The 18,132-nt window shown below is 51.2% G+C and overlaps 3 protein-coding genes across 3 annotated transcripts; all 3 read right to left on the bottom strand.

Annotated features, from left to right (window-relative positions):
• Window positions 1–2: 2 nt before the first annotated feature.
• Window positions 3–2,526, bottom strand: Asppvi_007935 (CCCH zinc finger and RRM domain protein; the record flags this gene model as incomplete). The annotated part of the gene is made up of 5 exons (XM_043303818.1): window positions 3–353; window positions 417–1,435; window positions 1,492–2,181; window positions 2,249–2,367; window positions 2,462–2,526. 5 exons carry the CDS (start codon window positions 2,524–2,526, stop codon window positions 3–5), a joined length of 2,244 nt encoding a protein of 747 aa, XP_043159753.1.
• A 695-nt stretch (window positions 2,527–3,221) lies between these two features.
• Asppvi_007934 (elongation factor 2) lies at window positions 3,222–6,132 on the bottom strand (the record flags this gene model as incomplete). The annotated part of the gene is made up of 6 exons (XM_043303817.1): window positions 3,222–3,239; window positions 3,294–5,057; window positions 5,117–5,772; window positions 5,849–5,906; window positions 6,010–6,025; window positions 6,125–6,132. 6 exons carry the CDS (start codon window positions 6,130–6,132, stop codon window positions 3,222–3,224), a joined length of 2,520 nt encoding a protein of 839 aa, XP_043159752.1.
• A 1,382-nt stretch (window positions 6,133–7,514) lies between these two features.
• Window positions 7,515–17,193, bottom strand: Asppvi_007933 (putative fermentation associated protein (Csf1); the record flags this gene model as incomplete). The annotated part of the gene is made up of 3 exons (XM_043303816.1): window positions 7,515–16,989; window positions 17,045–17,080; window positions 17,132–17,193. 3 exons carry the CDS (start codon window positions 17,191–17,193, stop codon window positions 7,515–7,517), a joined length of 9,573 nt encoding a protein of 3,190 aa, XP_043159751.1.
• Between the last annotated feature and the right edge of the window lie 939 nt (window positions 17,194–18,132).

Raw genomic sequence — 18,132 nt, 5'->3', positions numbered from 1 at the left:
GTCTACTCCACACCCCAGCTGTCATCCATCTCCGCAACGTCGTAATCAACGTCATGGCTTCCATCCTTGCGAGCATTAAGCTGGTCCGCAGGGAGCGACGAGCCCGCCGTCGACTCCATGACTGTATCTTCGTCCGAAGTAGGCTTAGTATCCGAGCCAGGGCCCGAGATCTGAGCAGGCGTAGTAGCACTGATGGGAGGGTTGGGGACCCAGGTGAGCTGGACCTCTCCGACGGATGGAATGTTCCACGGCCCGCGCATGAATTTCTCGGCTTGGTAGCGCTCCTTGAAGGCCACGACGACAGTGCTTGGCTGTTCAGGGTGATGTTCGATGGATTCGTACTCGCCGACGCCCTGGGAAGGCAGTTGTCAGTAATTGGACGATGCTGGTGAGCTCAGGGAAGGGGAAATGCTTACAATGAGGAACTGTCTCAGCGCTTCATCCTTTTCCGTATTTAAATCCACCCCCGAGACAGCGATTCTCTTGGGCCGGTTGTCAAGCCGGAGAACACCGCCGCGGCCACGGGCAGCACCTCGCCCACGGAAGCTTCCGCGGTATGGAGGAGCGTATCCGCGACCACGTGGAGCGAAGCCTCCCCGATAACCTGCATATCCTCGTCCCCGACCACGGTGGGAGAACGGTGACGCGCCTGCTTCCGCAGCGTTGGGGTCGATTCCAAGGGTCTTGGCTTCGGCCTCGAGAGCTGCCAGCTGCGCGCGGAGCTGCTTCGTCTGCTCGCTTGCGTTCTCGTCGGCAGGGGAGTGACGATCTTCGCCATCAGGAGTCGTGCCGTTGCTTGTAGCGCTGGTGCCAAGCTTCCGTAAGAGCCGCTCCTTCTCCTCCTGCTGCTTCTTGAGGAGTTCTTCTCGCTGTTTCTCCAGCTTCTGTTTGGCCTCTTCGGTCTCCTTTCGCTTGCGCATTTTCTCCTCGTACGCCTTTTGCGCTTCTTCCTGCTGTCTTTGGAATTCTTGAGGATCGAAGACGGGGCTTTCGTCCATTGCGTCTCCCGCGGGTCGTTGGTCACCGTTTCTCTCGGCTTTGGGCTTATGCCAGTAAACCTTGACGAACCGATTGTCAAAGATGACCTTAGGACTGGACCATGCCCGCTTGGCTGCTGCGTGGCTATCGTACGTGATCAAGGCCAGTTTCCTGTGCGGTTGTAACGAGATTTCAACGATCTCGCCGTATTGGGCAAAGAACTCCCGCACCGTTGCCTCGTCGAGCTTGTCATCAGGAATCTGTTCCACAACAATCGTCTTCATTGAGGGATCGTCGCTGGGACCAGCGGCAGAGAACTCAGACCGACGCCCTCGGCCTCCAAAGCCGCCTCTATCGCCACCGCGGCCACGGCCACGACCTCGGTCACTGCCGCGCACCGGGGGTCCGTCTCGTCTTTGAAAGTCCACCATGATATTAGCAGATTTAGGGTCATATTCTGTAGAATCACTGTTAGCAATCGTCTGCGCTCGGAGGAAGATGCTGATCGCTTACCGTCTTCCTTTGCCGCGGGACCGGTATCATGCTGGTAGGGGCAGGCTGCTCCAAGATAGCAGATGCCTTGCGTCTCGTAGAACGGGCACCGCTCGGATGACTTGGCCATCATTTGCTCCTGGGGCTGACCAGCACCACCTTGAGCCGCCATCGGCATTGGAGGCATGCCTGGCATGCCTGGCATCTGAGGAAACCCCATGCCCTGTAGGGCCATCATCGCCGCCATCGGGTCATTTTGATCGAATGCCGGGAATGATGGTGGCATGACCGGGAACCCAGCGCTAGCAGGAGGGAACTGACCAGGCGCGCCCTGGGGTGCCCGACCATCGCGACCCATCCAGTCGCCACGGCCGCCTCCGCGCCCTCGACGAGGTGTCTTGAAGGTCCTATTGTGAGGTACATCTTCACGTTCCTGCTCTGTCTGGAAGCCCTCGTGGTAGGTACGCTTCCGGTTAAAATTCGAGCCGTCAGGACCTGTGTGCGACTGGGGTGCGCCGCCCATTGGCGGTCCGTAAGCACCTGTAGAAGGACCGGAGGCCACATTGTACGGGAACGCTTGCTGGGGGAGGGACACGGGCTGTGGAAGATCATGGGTGAGCGGGGGCTGGGTCTGAGGCTGAGAGACGGCCGGAGGAGCCTGCTGCTTCGGGCCAAAGGTGGCGAACAGCTCATCGACAAATTGCGTGGTATCTGAAAGCAGTGACAGTTCAGCAACGAGAGCTCTGTGTACAATTCACCAAGAACGAACAACACTTACGCTCTCTCAAAAAGTCCTCCAAATTTTCTACCGACGCCTTCCTGATCTCATCATCGGGGGCGTCTGACCGAATAAGCGCAAGTACGTAGTCCGCAAGCACATCCGAATCAGCATCTGATCTGTAATGAAACGGTGCCAATCGTGGTCAGCGTTTCCGAGTCCAGGCAAACTTATGCAATGGTACGCATCTGCGCTGCGACCGAGTCAACCTACATGTCTTCCAACTTTTTCACCACCCATTTCTTCACCTCAGTCGCCTCGTCTTCGGTGAGCTGCATTTTTGTAGCTAAAACGAAAAGCCGACTTCTTGTAGGAATGCGAGCCGGTACTGAGAGGAGGCTCCGGCAATTTTCGAGCACGAGTGCKAATGTAGTTTTATGTGGGTTCGAAAACGAACTTAATTGGTGTCGTCGAACGTCTCCGACTGGATAGAAGGGGTTCGAGATATCAGGCCTCCAGCAATATCGAGAGGTCAATCTAGGTCATCGTGCGAGGTAAAAGATGAGGGGTGTGGGACAGAGCCTTGCGTCTCGAAGCTGGGGAAACGCGAACGACGCGGATGACGGTGGAGTCACGTGATGAGCGTGCGGAAAATATCTAGAGGAGGAATCGAATCTACAGAGGAATCTACAATGTGATGAAAGCAGAGATATTTGAACTACTGAATGAAATTTTTCATGTCCAAGCAAAGAACAGCAAGTAAACTATTTAAAGAGCCCTCGCAGTCGTAAACGTAACAAATAGATTATAGGAAGCCATAGCGAATGCACGCGCACACCTGGATTCTACTTCTCTAGGTATTCGAAAACCCACATACGACATGAACCAAGCCCGTGTTGTGTCTCGTTTTGAAATTTTGCTCATTGAATTTTCCTTGTCTTTTCATAGACAATGTAGAGGGTTCGTCAATCTCATAAACATATATTTGCAGTCAGGACTGACTGAAAACATATCAGGCGGGTATGGAACATTTTTACAGCTTGTCGTAGTACTGTGCAAAGTGTTAGCAACGTATTTAAGTGAGATCAGTGTACCAGAAACTTACGTTGTCGTAGCCAGGGACCTGCTCCTTGAGACCCTTGCGCTTACGCATCTCAGTAACGATCTGACCAGGCTTGGTAGCGGGGTCAAGAGGAGAACCACCAGGAAGAATAGCCCAGTGGTCGAAGACGGACTGAGGGAAGGCCTGACCACCGGTGGCCTGGCGGAGATCGGCGTTGAAACCGAAGGACTCGGCGACAGGCAGGTAAGCCTTGACGTTGAACAGAGGGGTACCAGGACGCTGCTCCTCGGTGTAGACGTGACCACGACGGCGGGTGAGGACACCGTAAATACCACCCATGGCCTGCTCGGGAACTTGGATTTCGACGTTGAAGATGGGCTCCTGGAGGCCAGGTTCGGCAAGCAGGGTAGCGGCGTACAGGACACGACGAGCAGTGGGGATGATCTGACCACCACCACGGTGGATGGCATCAGCGTGCAGGGTCACGTCAAGGACGTTGAAGCGGATAGAGCGCATAGGCTCCTCAGCAATGGGACCCTCACGAGTGGCCCACTGGAAACCAGAGACGAAAGAGTCCTTGATTTCGTTGAGGTACTGGACGGCCTTGGTCTGGTCAACCAGCAAGTTGGCACCGGTGGTGTCGGGACCGAAGCACCAAATCTTACGGGCATCGGTAACATCCCAGCCGAAGTCGTCAGCGAGGACACGGGCACGGGCCTTGAAATCGTCACGGGGGTTGATCTTGCCGGCCTCGATGGCGAGGGAGACCTCCTCGCCGAGGGGCTGAGCAGTGACGTAGAGACGGTTGTGCTTGTTGGGAGACTTGGACAGGGCGGTCATGCTGGACTCAGCGCCGACAGTCTCACGGTAGGAGACGACAGGGTCCGAGATACGGAGAGGGACACCGGCGTGGTCCTCCTCGAGATCCTTCAAGCAAATTTCAAGGTGCAGCTCACCGGCACCGGCAACAATGTGCTGACCAGACTCGTTGATCAAAGTCAGGACACAAGGGTCAGACTTGGACAGACGCTTGAGACCTTCGACCAGCTTGGGCAGATCCTGGGCGTTCTTGACCTCAACACCACGCTGGACGACAGGAGAGACGGAGAACTTCATGACCTTGAGGTTGTGGGCGGTCTCGGAGGTGGTGAGGGTACCAGACTTGAGCAGGAACTGGTCGACACCAACCAGACCAACGATGTTACCAGCAGGAACATCTTCGATGGGCTCAACGAAACGACCCATCATCAGAATGGTACGCTGGATGGCCTTAATAAAGAGATCCTCCTTCTTGCCAGGGACATAGTTAGGACCCTGGATGCGGACCTTAAGACMGGACTTGACAGTACCGGCGAAGACACGACCGAAAGCGTAGAAACGGCCCTTGTCAGAGGTGGGAACCATCTTGGAGACGTAAAGCATGAGAGGAGCCTTGGGGTCACAGTCACGGATACCAATAGCGCAATCATCGTCCATGGGACCCTCGTACAGAGTCTCCGCACGGTACTTCTGGGCAGTGACGGGAGAGGGCAGATGGATACAGATCATCTCCAACATGGCATCAGCGGCGGGCAGGAACTTGCGCATAATGACCTTGAGCAGAGCCTTGCCCTTGAGGTCCTTCTCGTCGTTCGCAAGCTTGATCTCGAGCTTCTCAACGAGGGTGAGGATCTCCTCCTGCTTGTCATTGGTGACAGCAGCGAAGATCTTGAAGATGGGGTCCAAGATGAACATGTTGAAAGCACGCTGATCGTTCTCACCGGTCTTGGTCCACTTCTTGGTCTTGGGGTTGAAGTAGTTGTCACCCTATGAAACGTGTTAGCTAGCTGGTTATGTTTTGCTTCTGGGGAAATGGTTCCACTCACCCAGAGACGCTCAAGCATCTTCTTACGGTCAACACCGAACTTCTTGGCGTACTTGACGGCGAACTGGCGGACGGTGAAAGCCCATCCGTGGAGACCGGAACCGAAAGCAACGGTACCGCGGTCGGGGTAGACCTGAACATCACCAAGAGCCTTGTCATGGTAGGTGGAGATGATGACGTTGACGGACTCGATGGTACGAGAGAAGGACTGGTAGAGATCCTCCTTGCTAACCTGAAGTTCGAGCAGGGCACGGTCGACCTTGTTGATGATCAGGACAGGCTTGATACGCTCGGTCAGGGCCTGACGCAAGACGGTCTCGGTCTGGACACAGACACCCTCAACAGTGTCGACGACGACCAGGGCACCGTCAGTGACACGGAGAGCGGCAGTGACCTCAGAGGAGAAATCAACGTGACCGGGCGAATCGATCAAGTTGACCAGGAACTCGGCACCATCGACCTTCTGGGGGATTTCCTTGAGATCCTCCGGGTCGGGGAACTTGGCATACAGKGAGATGGCAGTCGACTTGATGGTAATGCCACGGTCCTGTTCATCGGGTCGAGTGTCCATGTAACGACCCTCACCGGCCTTAGCAGCCGAGATGATACCGGCACGCTGGATCATGGAGTCGGTCAGAGTCGACTTTCCGTGATCGACTATAATCCCAATATTTCTCAGTATTTGTAATCAAGAAAATTCCTGTCTTCTTTTCCTCTTCGCGAAGCTACGTACCGTGAGCAATGACGGACATGTTCCGGATGTTGGCCGGACGGTCCATGAGGGACCGGATCTGCTCATAGTTAGATTTTTTCCTTCATCTCGTAGCTCTGTTCTGCTCTTCTTGCTCTCTCTTAAGAGTGAGCTTGGCAAACTCGGCGCGGGGATCAACGAACCTCTTCGATAGTGAAGCTATAAACAGCATGTTAGCAATCTTCATTCATCCCATCCAGAATATAGTCTTCGTTGCTCGAGGCTCGAGTAACGTCAAGAGAAAGAGTGAGAACCTACTTAACCATTTTGACGGTTTTTTCTTTTTAAGCCGTAGAGGCGGGGTGGTGAGATAAGGTGAAAAGGTAGAGGGAAAGAAAAAGAAAAGTCAAAAGCAAGGAACAAACGACACACAGATGATCAGGATCGAGGACTAGCTCGACCTGATAGCAGAAATTGAATAGGACGTAAAGGACCTATGTGCGCTGCTCAAGAAGCGGGCTGAGGTGGGAAAAAGGAAGTTGAAGTGCGGTGGTGGTGGGAAGAGGGGAAAAAGAGGGAGGGAAAGCGAGGAAGGACGGCGGGTGGGGACGCTGCAATATTATTTGTGCAAGAGAACTCTTTTTTCTTACCCTCTGATTTTGAAATCTGGGATGTGCGTTTTTCGTTCCGTACTGTTGCCCTGCCATTATTATTATTGCCCCCTCAGATTTTTCCTGTCGTCTTACAGCCTACAAAGCCCTGGAGGTTGATACCTTAGGTACCTATGTTGCCCCTCATCACTACTCTATACCATGTAATATTATCAGAGCTTAGCAATCATCAACCGAGCCATGGACAATAATGGCAAATTCGTACTGATATAATGACTGACTAGAGGAATTGACCAGTTGACTCGCACTATATTCCTTCCCTTGTGGATGACCTATGAACTGAGTTGCCAGACTTGCCAGAGCTCTTCCACCGTGGTTCTTCCCTTCGCTTGAGTCACATTGTGACTCGTCTAGCTACAGCTCTAGCTTTAAAGCTTCATCAGAGCTAGCTACCCATTTTTGATGCTGCTTCTAAACTCTGTCCTTTTGTAGAGGGCATTTGAAGGGTGGCGTTGGGTCCAAGACACTGATATCACGATTATTTCAGTGTCTGTATCAGAGTTACCTTACGCCTCATCAGCCCACTTGCTTTGTCGATTACTGTTACCTAGTCGTTTCGAAATGCAAGCTAAAGATACCCCGCTTACTGAATATAGTTAGCTCCATTGAGGTCGGAAAGAAAAGCATGAAAATTTTTCAGGAAAGAGATGCTCAGCAACCAATGAGAGCTTGTGAGCAAGAACTTGCCCCACCTCACCGCTTAATTTATTCAGACGCGGAGTTAGGAATTAACGAGCTCGTAGCTTGATATTTCCCTGCGTTACGTAGCTTACCACATTCAGTCATCTCAAATGTGCCTTAGCAGCTCCACGCAGGTCGATGGATCATTATTGATAAGTTGATATTAAATTATATACAGTATTAGACATTGTGTACAATGCAGGTAGACTATCATGGACTCGGAATCAATCTCGAGAGCTCCTAGAAGAGCATGTCAGATGGCCTATTAAGACGATGTATCATCTGTGGTTGTCAAACATCAGCCCCAGCGTATACAGTGACCAACGGCCATGTGGAGGGAACAATTCGAACAATGCTCATGACGATCCCAAAATCTTCGCGTATGCATCCTCCACTTCTTTTGCAATCTCCAACAACGTCACAATAACGATCTGATGCGTGATGTTGGGCAGCTTGTCCCGTTGGAGCCCAATCCACTCCAACGGTGGGGTGGCCTCGCCCATATCCCGTAGCTGGGGCGTTTCGATCACTGGTGGTTCCAAGGCCGTATATGTGTACTTGGACTGGGGTACATTGACCACCGCTGTAATCTTCTCCTCTTGCTTATCCCCCTCTCCCTCCGGCCCCGGTCCTCGAGTGATGCGAACCGCCGACGGCTGCAGCGGCTTGCCGAGTCGAGACGTCAACGCACGGGAATGGCGTTCCCACATGTCCCGAATGAAACTGATGCGCGAATAGTTCCATCCGACATCCACCTTGCCTTCGAAAGTACTGCGGAAGATGTACTCTATCTGTGGAAGGCCCGGGGTCTGCCAAGTCTCCATACTAGCCATAAGCCGAGGCACTTTGAGGATCGTTCCTCCGCGAGACCCTATGGCGCGACTGACTATCTCATTGACTAGGAGATCCTCAGTATCCGTAGATGTGGGACGGTTGACGGCCGAAAGAGCGACACGCAGCTGGCCCAGTGTGAGCCCAAGCGCACTATGTATCTTGCCCTCCTTGAGCGAGACATAGAACCGTGCCTGTGCATCGTGTGCCTCAAGTTTGAAAATCTGGTTATCGAAGAAAGAGCTCGGGAAAACACCGAGATTGACGTCGGTGATGCTCACGACAACCCCAGTGTTGAGAGATATAGGCGCCTTCTCAGCGTTGGTGTCTTTCGCCTTCTTGGCCAACTCCTTGGCTTGGGGTTCTATTTTCTCCGTAAACACCGATGTCCTCCTGCGCAGGTATCTCTCGACTTCGCGCAGTGATGCTTCGTACGCTGCTTGCTTGTCTTGGGCCAGCCGCTGCCAGCCTTGGATCAGCGCCAGACATTGCGACGCAGTCAAGCTAGTACAGAATACTTGCACTTTATCTCCTTCTAGAATGCTGAAGAGCCGCTGTTTAGGCGCACCATTGCCGCCTCGGACATTGTACATTAGGAAATCGAACATTGAGATATTGGCGACCAGGAACGGTTGGTAATCGAAAGAGACCTTGGCTTGCAGCTGTTGGAAAGAGATGGAGGCCTGAATGAGTGGAACAGAATGCACATTGGGCTTCTCGTCCGGCCATTGAATGGATGTGCGAATCTTCAGTGTCTGGAGCTCGACCGACCCGCTCATCCGGCCTTTACTTTCTATCTCAGTAGACTTGAAACCAATGCTGAGTGATTGTTCTCGATCAGATGTCTTCCTCGACGACAGCCACAAATCGTTGACTGCAAACTGTGCCTTTCCAAGCGTAGAGCCCAGATCGAGCTGAATCTCTAGCTTCTCAATCGCAACCGCACTATTCCACGGAAATGCTGGCGCTGCTGCCACTTGTTGGTAACGCTGGACGATGTAAGCCTGAGGCTCGTTTGACTCCGGCTGAAATGTCCTGCCGCCTTTCGTCTCTTCGTTGGAAGGAACCCAGATTTCACGGAAGAGGAGAAGGTCTTGAACTTGCTTTGCGTTAAGCGTCACTTGCATCGGACTGACTCGAAGCACAACCGAAATGCCTTTCGAACTGCCCAGATGTTTGCTATTCATGAGAGACATGACGATGGACTTCACGTCAAAGCTCGCAGTCGACTCGTTTGAGTACACATGCTTGACTGATGCCTGCAAGGAATTGAAAGCTACCAGAAGCGCCAAGAATCGTCCCTGCTCATCGGATTGCACCGTGTTGACCGTTATGTAGACGCTCTCGAAGCCTGCCGTGGCCGCTACTCTAGCGATGGGCTGGCAGCTAAGGCTGAACTCCTGTTTGTGAATCAAAACCCCGACATTCACCTTGCAACGGCCAAGAATCGAGGCCGCATCTTTCGTGTCAAACGGGGTCTCCTGCATTAGTTTCTGCGGCTGTAACATGGCGGCACTGGATGGTTTCCTTGGCTTGTCGTGGCCTTCCATGACCTCCTTGATGGCGGCGGTCATCTGCTTTATTACAGGAACAAGCGACGGGTATAGGACATTTGTCGAGGCATCAATCTTTAATTCAGCGTTCAACGCGGACACATCCTTGCCATTGTCCTCAAATTGAACCTTGACCGCCACCCCAGGGGCTCTGAGTGTCGCAGTGGTTGCTGCATCTCCATGGACGTACTGCCCATACTTAGCTTCCGGCCGGCGACTTCCCGTCCAAGATGCAGTCAGCAATGTCCGTTGGTCGTCGGTGGATTTGCTCTGAAGAGACAGAATAGCTCCCGCAAAGTCAACGTCTACTAGTACGGAGCGTAGACGTTTGTTTCCGAAGAGAGAACGCTGCTTGTTGCTTTCGACGTTTGGCTTCGCAACCAAGACAGAATCCGCGTCACGTATAATTTGGCTAGCAGAAGCGATTGAATCCCGTATCATGCTGGCTGGGAGGATGAAGTCAGATGTTGCTCGCACGTCGAGCGACTTTCCAGCGGCCTGGAGGGCCAGCAGAATCTCCGTTTCGTTTGAAGAATATGCCACATTGAACACCAATTCAGGCATGAGCGCGGAGTTAAGCGAACGCTTCCGCCGATCCCCAGAAGCTGGCACCATCTGTAATTGCATGCCTTCAATTCGAAGCTTGGCGGCATTGGTTCTGCTATTTGACAGATCCACGCGCTTGATACTGAAAACCAGATCATCAGGCCTGCGCCCCGATCTATGCTGCGGCAAGGTGGACATGTTCCATCCGATCTGAATATTGTTCAAATCCAATGAATACATGTCCCTGAATAAGTCATTTGGAATTGTCTCATCGCTGATCTTGATCTTTGGGATCTCCGGGGCTTGAGCGGTCAACTCTGCATGGCCACGGCGGCGTAATTTTCTCAGTCGCTTGACCTCGTGAGATAAGTCGAGGGTCTTGATGCGATCCTGAAGATGGCTAGCAATATCAACAACCAGGGCTGCCGTTTCGGAAAAGAGCTCGATGTCGAACCTCTTGCTGTTCAGATGATACGCTCGCCTGGCCTCCCCATCTTCACGTGTCACGGACGTCCCCTGAAGTTTAGCTTCCACAGCAATACTGCAGAACGAACGAGTTTGAGATGCTTCACGTTTCTTCAAATCAAAGAGGATATTCGAAGCGTCGATATTAAATTCCGGGAACTCCATCGGACGCCCTTGGTCCAACCCATTGTCGAGTCGCATGCGTATCATTCCCAAATTCAAGTCCATATCAGCGGAGTATTCCTTACCATTGAGACCTGGAGCAGTAGCATGAATTTTCGTTCCTGCCATGGATAAACGAGCCCTGTAGAGGAGACCACGCTCGGCAGAAAGCGCTTCTTTTTGGTGAGAAGATTTATTGAGAGCCAGAACTTCTTCGAGATGCAGCTGCAAGACTTCGGCATTCTGCTTAAGATCCGACACCAAGTGGGAAACTTCGGGTTTTGTTAAAGTACCCAGGAGACTCCGCACAGCACTTGCCTCCAACTGAATAAGTTCAATAGTTGTATCGACGTCCACCTCCATGCCGCTGGACGGCATGTTGACCATAACCCGCCCATTGATGGGTGGTATCTCTAATTGCGACAAAGCGCGGCGCCCGTCCCCTTCATTCGAGTAGAAGGTGTGAGAATTCTTCTTGAGGTCGAAATCGACCTCGATCTTGGTTTCCGTCCTGGGCATGACTGACATTCGTGCCACCTTGCCAGCAATTGCGTAGGTCAAAGAGGGTAGAATACAGAAACTCAGCCGATAATCGTCCAAGAACATTGCGACATGAAAGCTATTGGAAGCTGATTTCTCCACCACCGTGCTCGTGCCCGGCCGAGAGTCACCGAGGTTCTTAGCAAGCCGATGAAAGTACCGGACCTCATCAGCTATCACTCGATCCGCTGTGTGCGCGAGGCTCACGGGATCTTCTTTCATATCATATCGCAGCTTCCTGCAAGCCCCAGCAATCTTCCAGTGGTGAGTCAGTTCCTTCCTTTTCTCTTCCGTGATGCGCGAAGAGTATATATACGGATCGCTGATGTTCCAAGCCATCAGAGCCTTGGAAAGACTAGATAGTTCAGCGGAGCACATCTGAGCACTGAGTAATACACTTAGGGCCTCGGGCTTCTCCGCCTCATTTGATTTGCGGACGATCGAGCTCCTCAGGGCCCTGCTATGCATTGCTAGTTTGACGTTGATGCCGTCCAGTGTTATGGAACCGGAGCCAACCCCGAAAATGAGTTGTAGCTCGTTGTCTTTCAAGGGTCGATCATTGGATGCCTGAGCAGAAGATGCCGACTCTCGTTTGACCGAAGACAACATCTTTAACACACCATCAACAAGATCGAGAATTTCCCACCGCAGGTGGAGGCCAACAGATGAGCAATAAGTCTGCGAGACGACCACGCTCTTCGATTTCTTGTCAAGTAAAACGGGCAAGCCCTGCTGCGGGCTGATAGACAACGCAGATGACAAATGCTCAACGACAAAGTCACTCTCTTTCGGTCCAGGATCAATGGTGAAGCGAAAGTTTCTGACTGTAAGGGACGATGCTATTGCTGTCGGTGTATCTGACAGCTCCGGCTCTGATGTGTTCCAGATCTTTCGCATCACATAACTCTTCTGTACATGTGCCAAGTCCCAGGCACGCCACTGGTCGAAACCTGACAATACAGTAGCCTCCGCGTTATCAGGAATCGAGATATTGTCGCTCGAGCATTTCAAAACCAAGTCTCGCTGTTGATGTACTGGTAGATGATTGTAGACATTGCGAATCCGAGAAATGATTTTCCATGAATCGTGCTGTCGTAAATGAGTGGGAGCAACCCTAAGAACATGCGAAATGCGAGTGAGGAACGCAGGGTCCGGGATGGCTCCCGCCGATGGGGTAAGGGAATATATTAGAAAGCGAAGTCGCTTGCTGCCAACAGAGGAGCTATGTTCAAAATATGAGGCCACAGTATCAAACATAGTTGTTGCCCGACGAACGAGGACAGCAAGTTGCTCCACCGATTTCGTGGAGCTGACGGTATCAAAGGCACGAATCTGAAAGCTAGATCTGGTGATGGGTGCTGTCACCAGCCAAAAGTTCAAGTCGCTAAGAAGGCATTTGAACCCAGCTTTCTCCTGAAACGCATCCGAGCGGCCGCCCTCGACAAATACCGTGAGACTCTGGGCTGCAGCATGGGCGGTGAATTTTTTATTGATTCCGGCTAGAAGATCGCCTTTCTGTCTTTCAATCCTCGTTCGAAATTCTGTCCTTAGGTTGGAAATCTCGATGCTGTACTCATCTCGAAACCCAACTTCATGTTTCACAGAGGAGTCAGAAGCGTTGACCATTTTCGCAACTATGAATGGGGCCCGAATCGCAAAGCTTGTGGATTTTTTCGGTTGTTTCATTGACTTATCATAACCAACAATGTCGGATATGACTTCTTTCTGCAGCGAATCGATTATCTCAATCGGGTGACTTGGTTGCAGTTGCTCGATCAACGATGATAGCAGGAATAGGAACTCAGGTGAGCAAGCGCCTCTAATTCCTGAGGGCAACTCGCATAAAAAATTCGTGTGAGTTACTCTGTCCTCGTCGAACGGTGAGAATAGAGGATCGAATTTTGCAACGAACTCTCCATCTCGAGAAACATCCCCATCTGAAATTCGTCTTGTGGGAAGCTGCGAACTATCTAAGGAGATCTTGTGAAGAGAGAATTTGGGAATTGTCCAGGCACTCGAGGACTCGGTGCTCTTTGTTGTATAGAGCGCCCTCAGAAATTCCCTGGCCTCGCAGTATGTTGATATGTCTCGAGCATCCTTATCAATCCATTGCTCGAGTTTTCGATCGCTCCCTATTTCGTGTTGATTTCGTAAAGACCTATTCTTGCGCCTCGTTCGTCCTCTCCCACTTCTAACGCTCGAACTATCTGAAGGCAAGACGAAGCTCCTTGAGCTTTGCTGGCTCCTGGAATCGGAGAGACTGTCCACTGAGGAGGATAACATATGAGGTTGCTTAATAATAGGCTCCGGCATGGAAGGTATGGCAATTGTTGGAGGAGCAAGTTGATCATTTGGAGTGCGAAACGAACTAGGGCCAAGATCCTCCCAATCAAACATGAGCCATGGCGTTCTTTGAGTCCTCTGGTCGTGCACGCCGATGTGTTCTTGTTGCAATTTCCTACCGTCGTTGATATCAGCCCTCCGCTGTGCCATTCTGAGTTTGACCGTTGTCTGAAAAAGCGCAAGGGGAGATACATCTGCCGGCGGCGAACTTCCTTTCGGGTCAATGTCCCCGCAGTTAACTGCAGCGATGGAGAGATCGGGTACAAGAAGGCTCATGCGTTTTGAAAATGATGCATTTGCCCAGTCGTTGAAGTTAGTTGTGATAGGCCCTGAGCTGAGCATCAACACCGCTTGGTCTGACAACACCGAAATATGAATTGGTTGGATTTTGGCACGAAGGAAGGTGACATCATGGAGCGCAATGGGAACCAACGGCGGAAGAGCATTTTCTTCGTTATCGAAAGACTGATCGAAGCTCTGTAAAGCTGCAGCTAAGCAGCCCAAGAATTCCGCCGAACATTCGCCAAGGATTTGCCCTACTTCAAAGTCCCAGTTGCAAACATAGGTCGGTTCCGAAGGAGGCAGGCCAAATAGTCGATGCCCGTGGATGAAAGCTCCGTCAAGGAACAGCTGCGGATCAGATATGATGCCTGGTCCTTCAGCCATATGCACCTGCAGAGCTGCTTTCAGGGGTGAAATTGAGAATTGAAGATCCATGTAGTAGTTGGTAAACCGCAAGTCAACCTCCAAGGAGGGAGCTGTGAGCCTAACGCATTTCAAGCGATCATAAATATTCTCCGGCAGAAGGGCACAAGCATCATCAACGGCCACATGAACGATAACATCGAGGTCATTCGACTTTCGGTTCGGATTAATTCCATTGTGAAAATTAACTCGGTCCTCGGAGTATGCCAGTTCTTGAAATTCTTCAAGCGTTTTGAAATGCATTTCTTCTCCGAAATAATTTTCCCTTATCGTCATGAAACTTTTGATCAAGAATCCATATAGATAGAGCTTAGGTGAAACACCATCAATACTGAGCAACAAAGTGTCGGTGAGATCTGGCGCTGTTGAAAGGTAATAATTGTATGAGCCTCCGAGGGAAAGACCATCGAGCGTGGCAATTGATCGATCTTGCAGAAATGTGTGCAGAGTATCCCACTGCGGTGACAAGAAGTCTATTCCACCACCGTCGAGATAAACGTTGAATTTGACGGCGCTTTGCTCGGGCTTGTATGTTGTCAAAGGAATCAAGATATCAGATGTCAGCTTCTTGCCCTTGATAACCAGCATCCGGTTGTCATCTAGGTCGGAGGGATTGCTTATGATGTTGAGGTCGTTGACGTTAAGAAAAAGCTTGAAATCGACGAAGGACAAGTTGAGAGTATAGGTAAATGGCACGAAAATGAAGTATTCCTGTGGGGGCCCAGAGGCCCAATCACTCACGAGATCAGTAAGAAGGAATATGTGATCGCGCAACAAAAACAGCTCCATGTTATGACTCTCAACATCGAAGTTCCATGTACGAAGACTGTTCCAGGAAAGGGGGTTAGAGAGATCGCAGGTGACAAGCTGCCTAGGACATTGCCACAGCAATGCATGGTTGACACTGGAGGACAGTCTTGAATCTCGAAGATCCAGATCGAGTAAATTGTTGAATCCGCTTGTAGTCGAGGCCACCATGTCCATAGTATAAGTGACGGTGGAGTCACCAGCGACGCGGAGAGACAGCCAACCAAATGGACGGATGTCAGGGCCAAGGTTACTTTTATCACCTTCCGTAGGGCGCGATTGTCTTCTCTTTTGTTGCTTCTTTAGTTTCGGAGCTCCTCTGATTGCATCAGCTCGGCCTTTCCACAGCCAGTCTTTTGAAGGCTCCCTCGTCGGGATGCGCAAGGTTGTCTCTTGGCTCATCTCCAGTCTCATTTTGAAGACTGTGTTTCTTCTTAGGTCACCAGGGGCTAATGGTTCGGAGGTCTGGGAGCTGCGGTAGGTGTTCGGGAAAAACACGTTCTGCAAGCCGACACGCTCCCTATCGGCCCAAGGCCCGTAGTTGATAGTTCCCCCATCCAACTTGATGTCGATGCCCCATTCTGGTGGTGGCGCACCATTTATGTCTGAGGACGCCGCAGAAATTGACATCTTCCATGGGTCTTGGTGAGGCACAACGCATCCGGGAATATCCCAATAGTAGGAGATGGCCATGCTCGGGCTATCAACAAGTGTTGAGAATCTTCCATACTCAACAGAATGCCATTCTTCATGGTCGTCTTGCGTACTATCGTCCAGATACCGGGATAGACCAACCCAACGGGCATCGTTCCGAGCGCCTGTCTGGTTTCTAGGCGCGTTTATGTTTTTGTTGTGATTATGAAATGACTCGACTGAAGTCTGGAAGTAGGGAATGAGGTCCCGTATACTGTGCCATGCCCGTCGTTTCTGGAATTGGTAATTAAAAATGGTGTCTCTTTTGCGCTGCCTGCCTGTTTTGTCATCAATTTTTGAACTTAGTCCATCAGCAGCAGCGAGCTGACTCTGCTTGTAATCTGGGTTGGGCCGCATTTGTATAACAGGATGGTTGATCTGAAAAGAAAAGACCTGCCGGTAAAGATCGTACGGGCTGGCATTGCAGGCTTCTATGAGACCAGTTCCACTGTCAAAGGTGGTGGTCAAGACTGATCTTGTGTTTTCATTTCCAATGACAATGGCCCCCTTATCGCACGCGATTTTGAGTGGCAGGAGTCGGAGCAGCCTCGACAGACTCTCCCCTATCTCTTGTGCAGGTTCAGCCACATTTTGTGACTCTCTCCTTTCCGTGCCATTTGCCTGATTGGTTTCCTTCAATCGCGGCTCCGACGAATCTCTTCCTGTTCCTTGCGGTTTGGTAGGACTCGGCGGAGCTGTCGGATCATCGCAGTCAACAGGTTGGCCAAACCCGGCAAGAATACTGTCGTAGGCCGGCGTCCGGTTGTATATAAACCACTCTAGACCGTAGAACTGAATTGTAATACGACAGGGAAGGTTGCCCGCTCCTTTCTGGCCTCCCTGTTCACCTTCGCCATTGTCCCTGCTAGCCTTGTCTAAGCTCGGAGTATCGGGGCGTTGAGATCCGGCCGGCGTCCTTTCATTGCGCGAACTCAGCAAGGACAGATCAGTCTTTCTGACTGTACGCTTCCAATAATGCCATGTTATGAATCCTCCGTGCACAAAGATGGTCTCGTTCACCCCGTGGTATCGGATACCTTTCCAGAAGATCCTACCTCCGAGTAGCGAGATCTGGAGCGCATGAATGTCGACATATGCGCGATAGTAGTGCCAAGTATAGGCGCGGATAGCGTACGATAGGAGAGTTGCGAAGAGACGATTAAAGTAGAGCAGGAAAAACAGCACCCTGCTCATCTAATTAGCAATTGGCCTTTCCTCGGGGGCAATATTGGGAAAGATACAAGATGCAAGATACGATAAGCTCAAGGAGGAAGAACCTTGGATATTATTAGTCAATGTCAATGTCTGATAGCCATCACATTCCTCACCAGTTAAAGCTAGGATCGGGGGTTATAGATAGGGTTGTCAAGCTCGTGCTTGTGCTGGCCATCTCTTCCTAATCTGGTGCGCCGATGGCCGCAAACATGGCGACTTAGCAGAGCGAGGGGTCTCTTCTCGAATGAACCGGACAAATGGTGGGAAGGAGGCTCCGACACGGCCTCATCGGATCAACTGAGATTGTTTCATTCGTACCTTAGCAAACCATAGTGCTCAACCCTCGCGTCGTTGAGAGGTTCTCCCTCGGCGTTGAATTGATGAGGCTAGGCGGTGTCTTTGATCCCTCCTGCATACGCAATGCGGCACGGGACTTCGTCTGGATTTCTTTAGGTTATCTAGCTAGTCAGACAGCTTCGTCCTTTGTTGTTTTTCGACCACGAGCCATATCTCAAGAAATATCTTGCTCGTGATCTTGTTTTCTCGAAGATCAGCACCTTTTATCTTTGAAGGATCATGTTTTGATAATTTTGTTATCTCCGCTAGGTTGCAGCATGCTTTGCGGGTAGACTCAGGCAATCAACGAAACGCGGTCATGTACCGCGGAGTACTCTCGACAATGACGGCAGGCTCTTCTTCTGGTGGTACAGGGTCGAGGCTGGCTCGAGCTGTGGTGATAGTTGCTGGCGTCTCTGCATTGGTAGCTTCAATGCTGTCACTTTTGTGAGTATCACATGTAGCTTGCCGTTAATAGCTATTAACTCAAGTATCGATAAGCTAACATGACCTGTTCTTCCCAACTAGGTCGATATGGCTCCAGACGTGCGATAAGTTCCTTTCGAGCTCATCAGCTATGCGCTGACTCGTCCACAGTAAAAATTACCGGAAACCGCTGCTCCAACGATACGTCGTTCGCATACTTTTGATGTTGGTGTTTGCTCCTAATCGAGAGACTATGAGCTCATACTGCCTAGGGTTCCAATATATGCGGTTGCTTCTTGGTCGAGCATCGTTTCACGGCGAGCATCTCTTTGGCTAGATCCTATTCGCGATG

The sequence above is a fragment of the Aspergillus pseudoviridinutans genome (genome assembly GCF_018340605.1).
Source record: "Aspergillus pseudoviridinutans IFM 55266 DNA, scaffold_5, whole genome shotgun sequence".
In the NCBI taxonomy this organism is placed as follows: Eukaryota; Fungi; Ascomycota; class Eurotiomycetes; order Eurotiales; family Aspergillaceae; genus Aspergillus; species Aspergillus pseudoviridinutans.
Note: the sequence above shows the minus strand (reverse complement) of the source record. Positions and strands in the feature narration are given on the sequence as shown.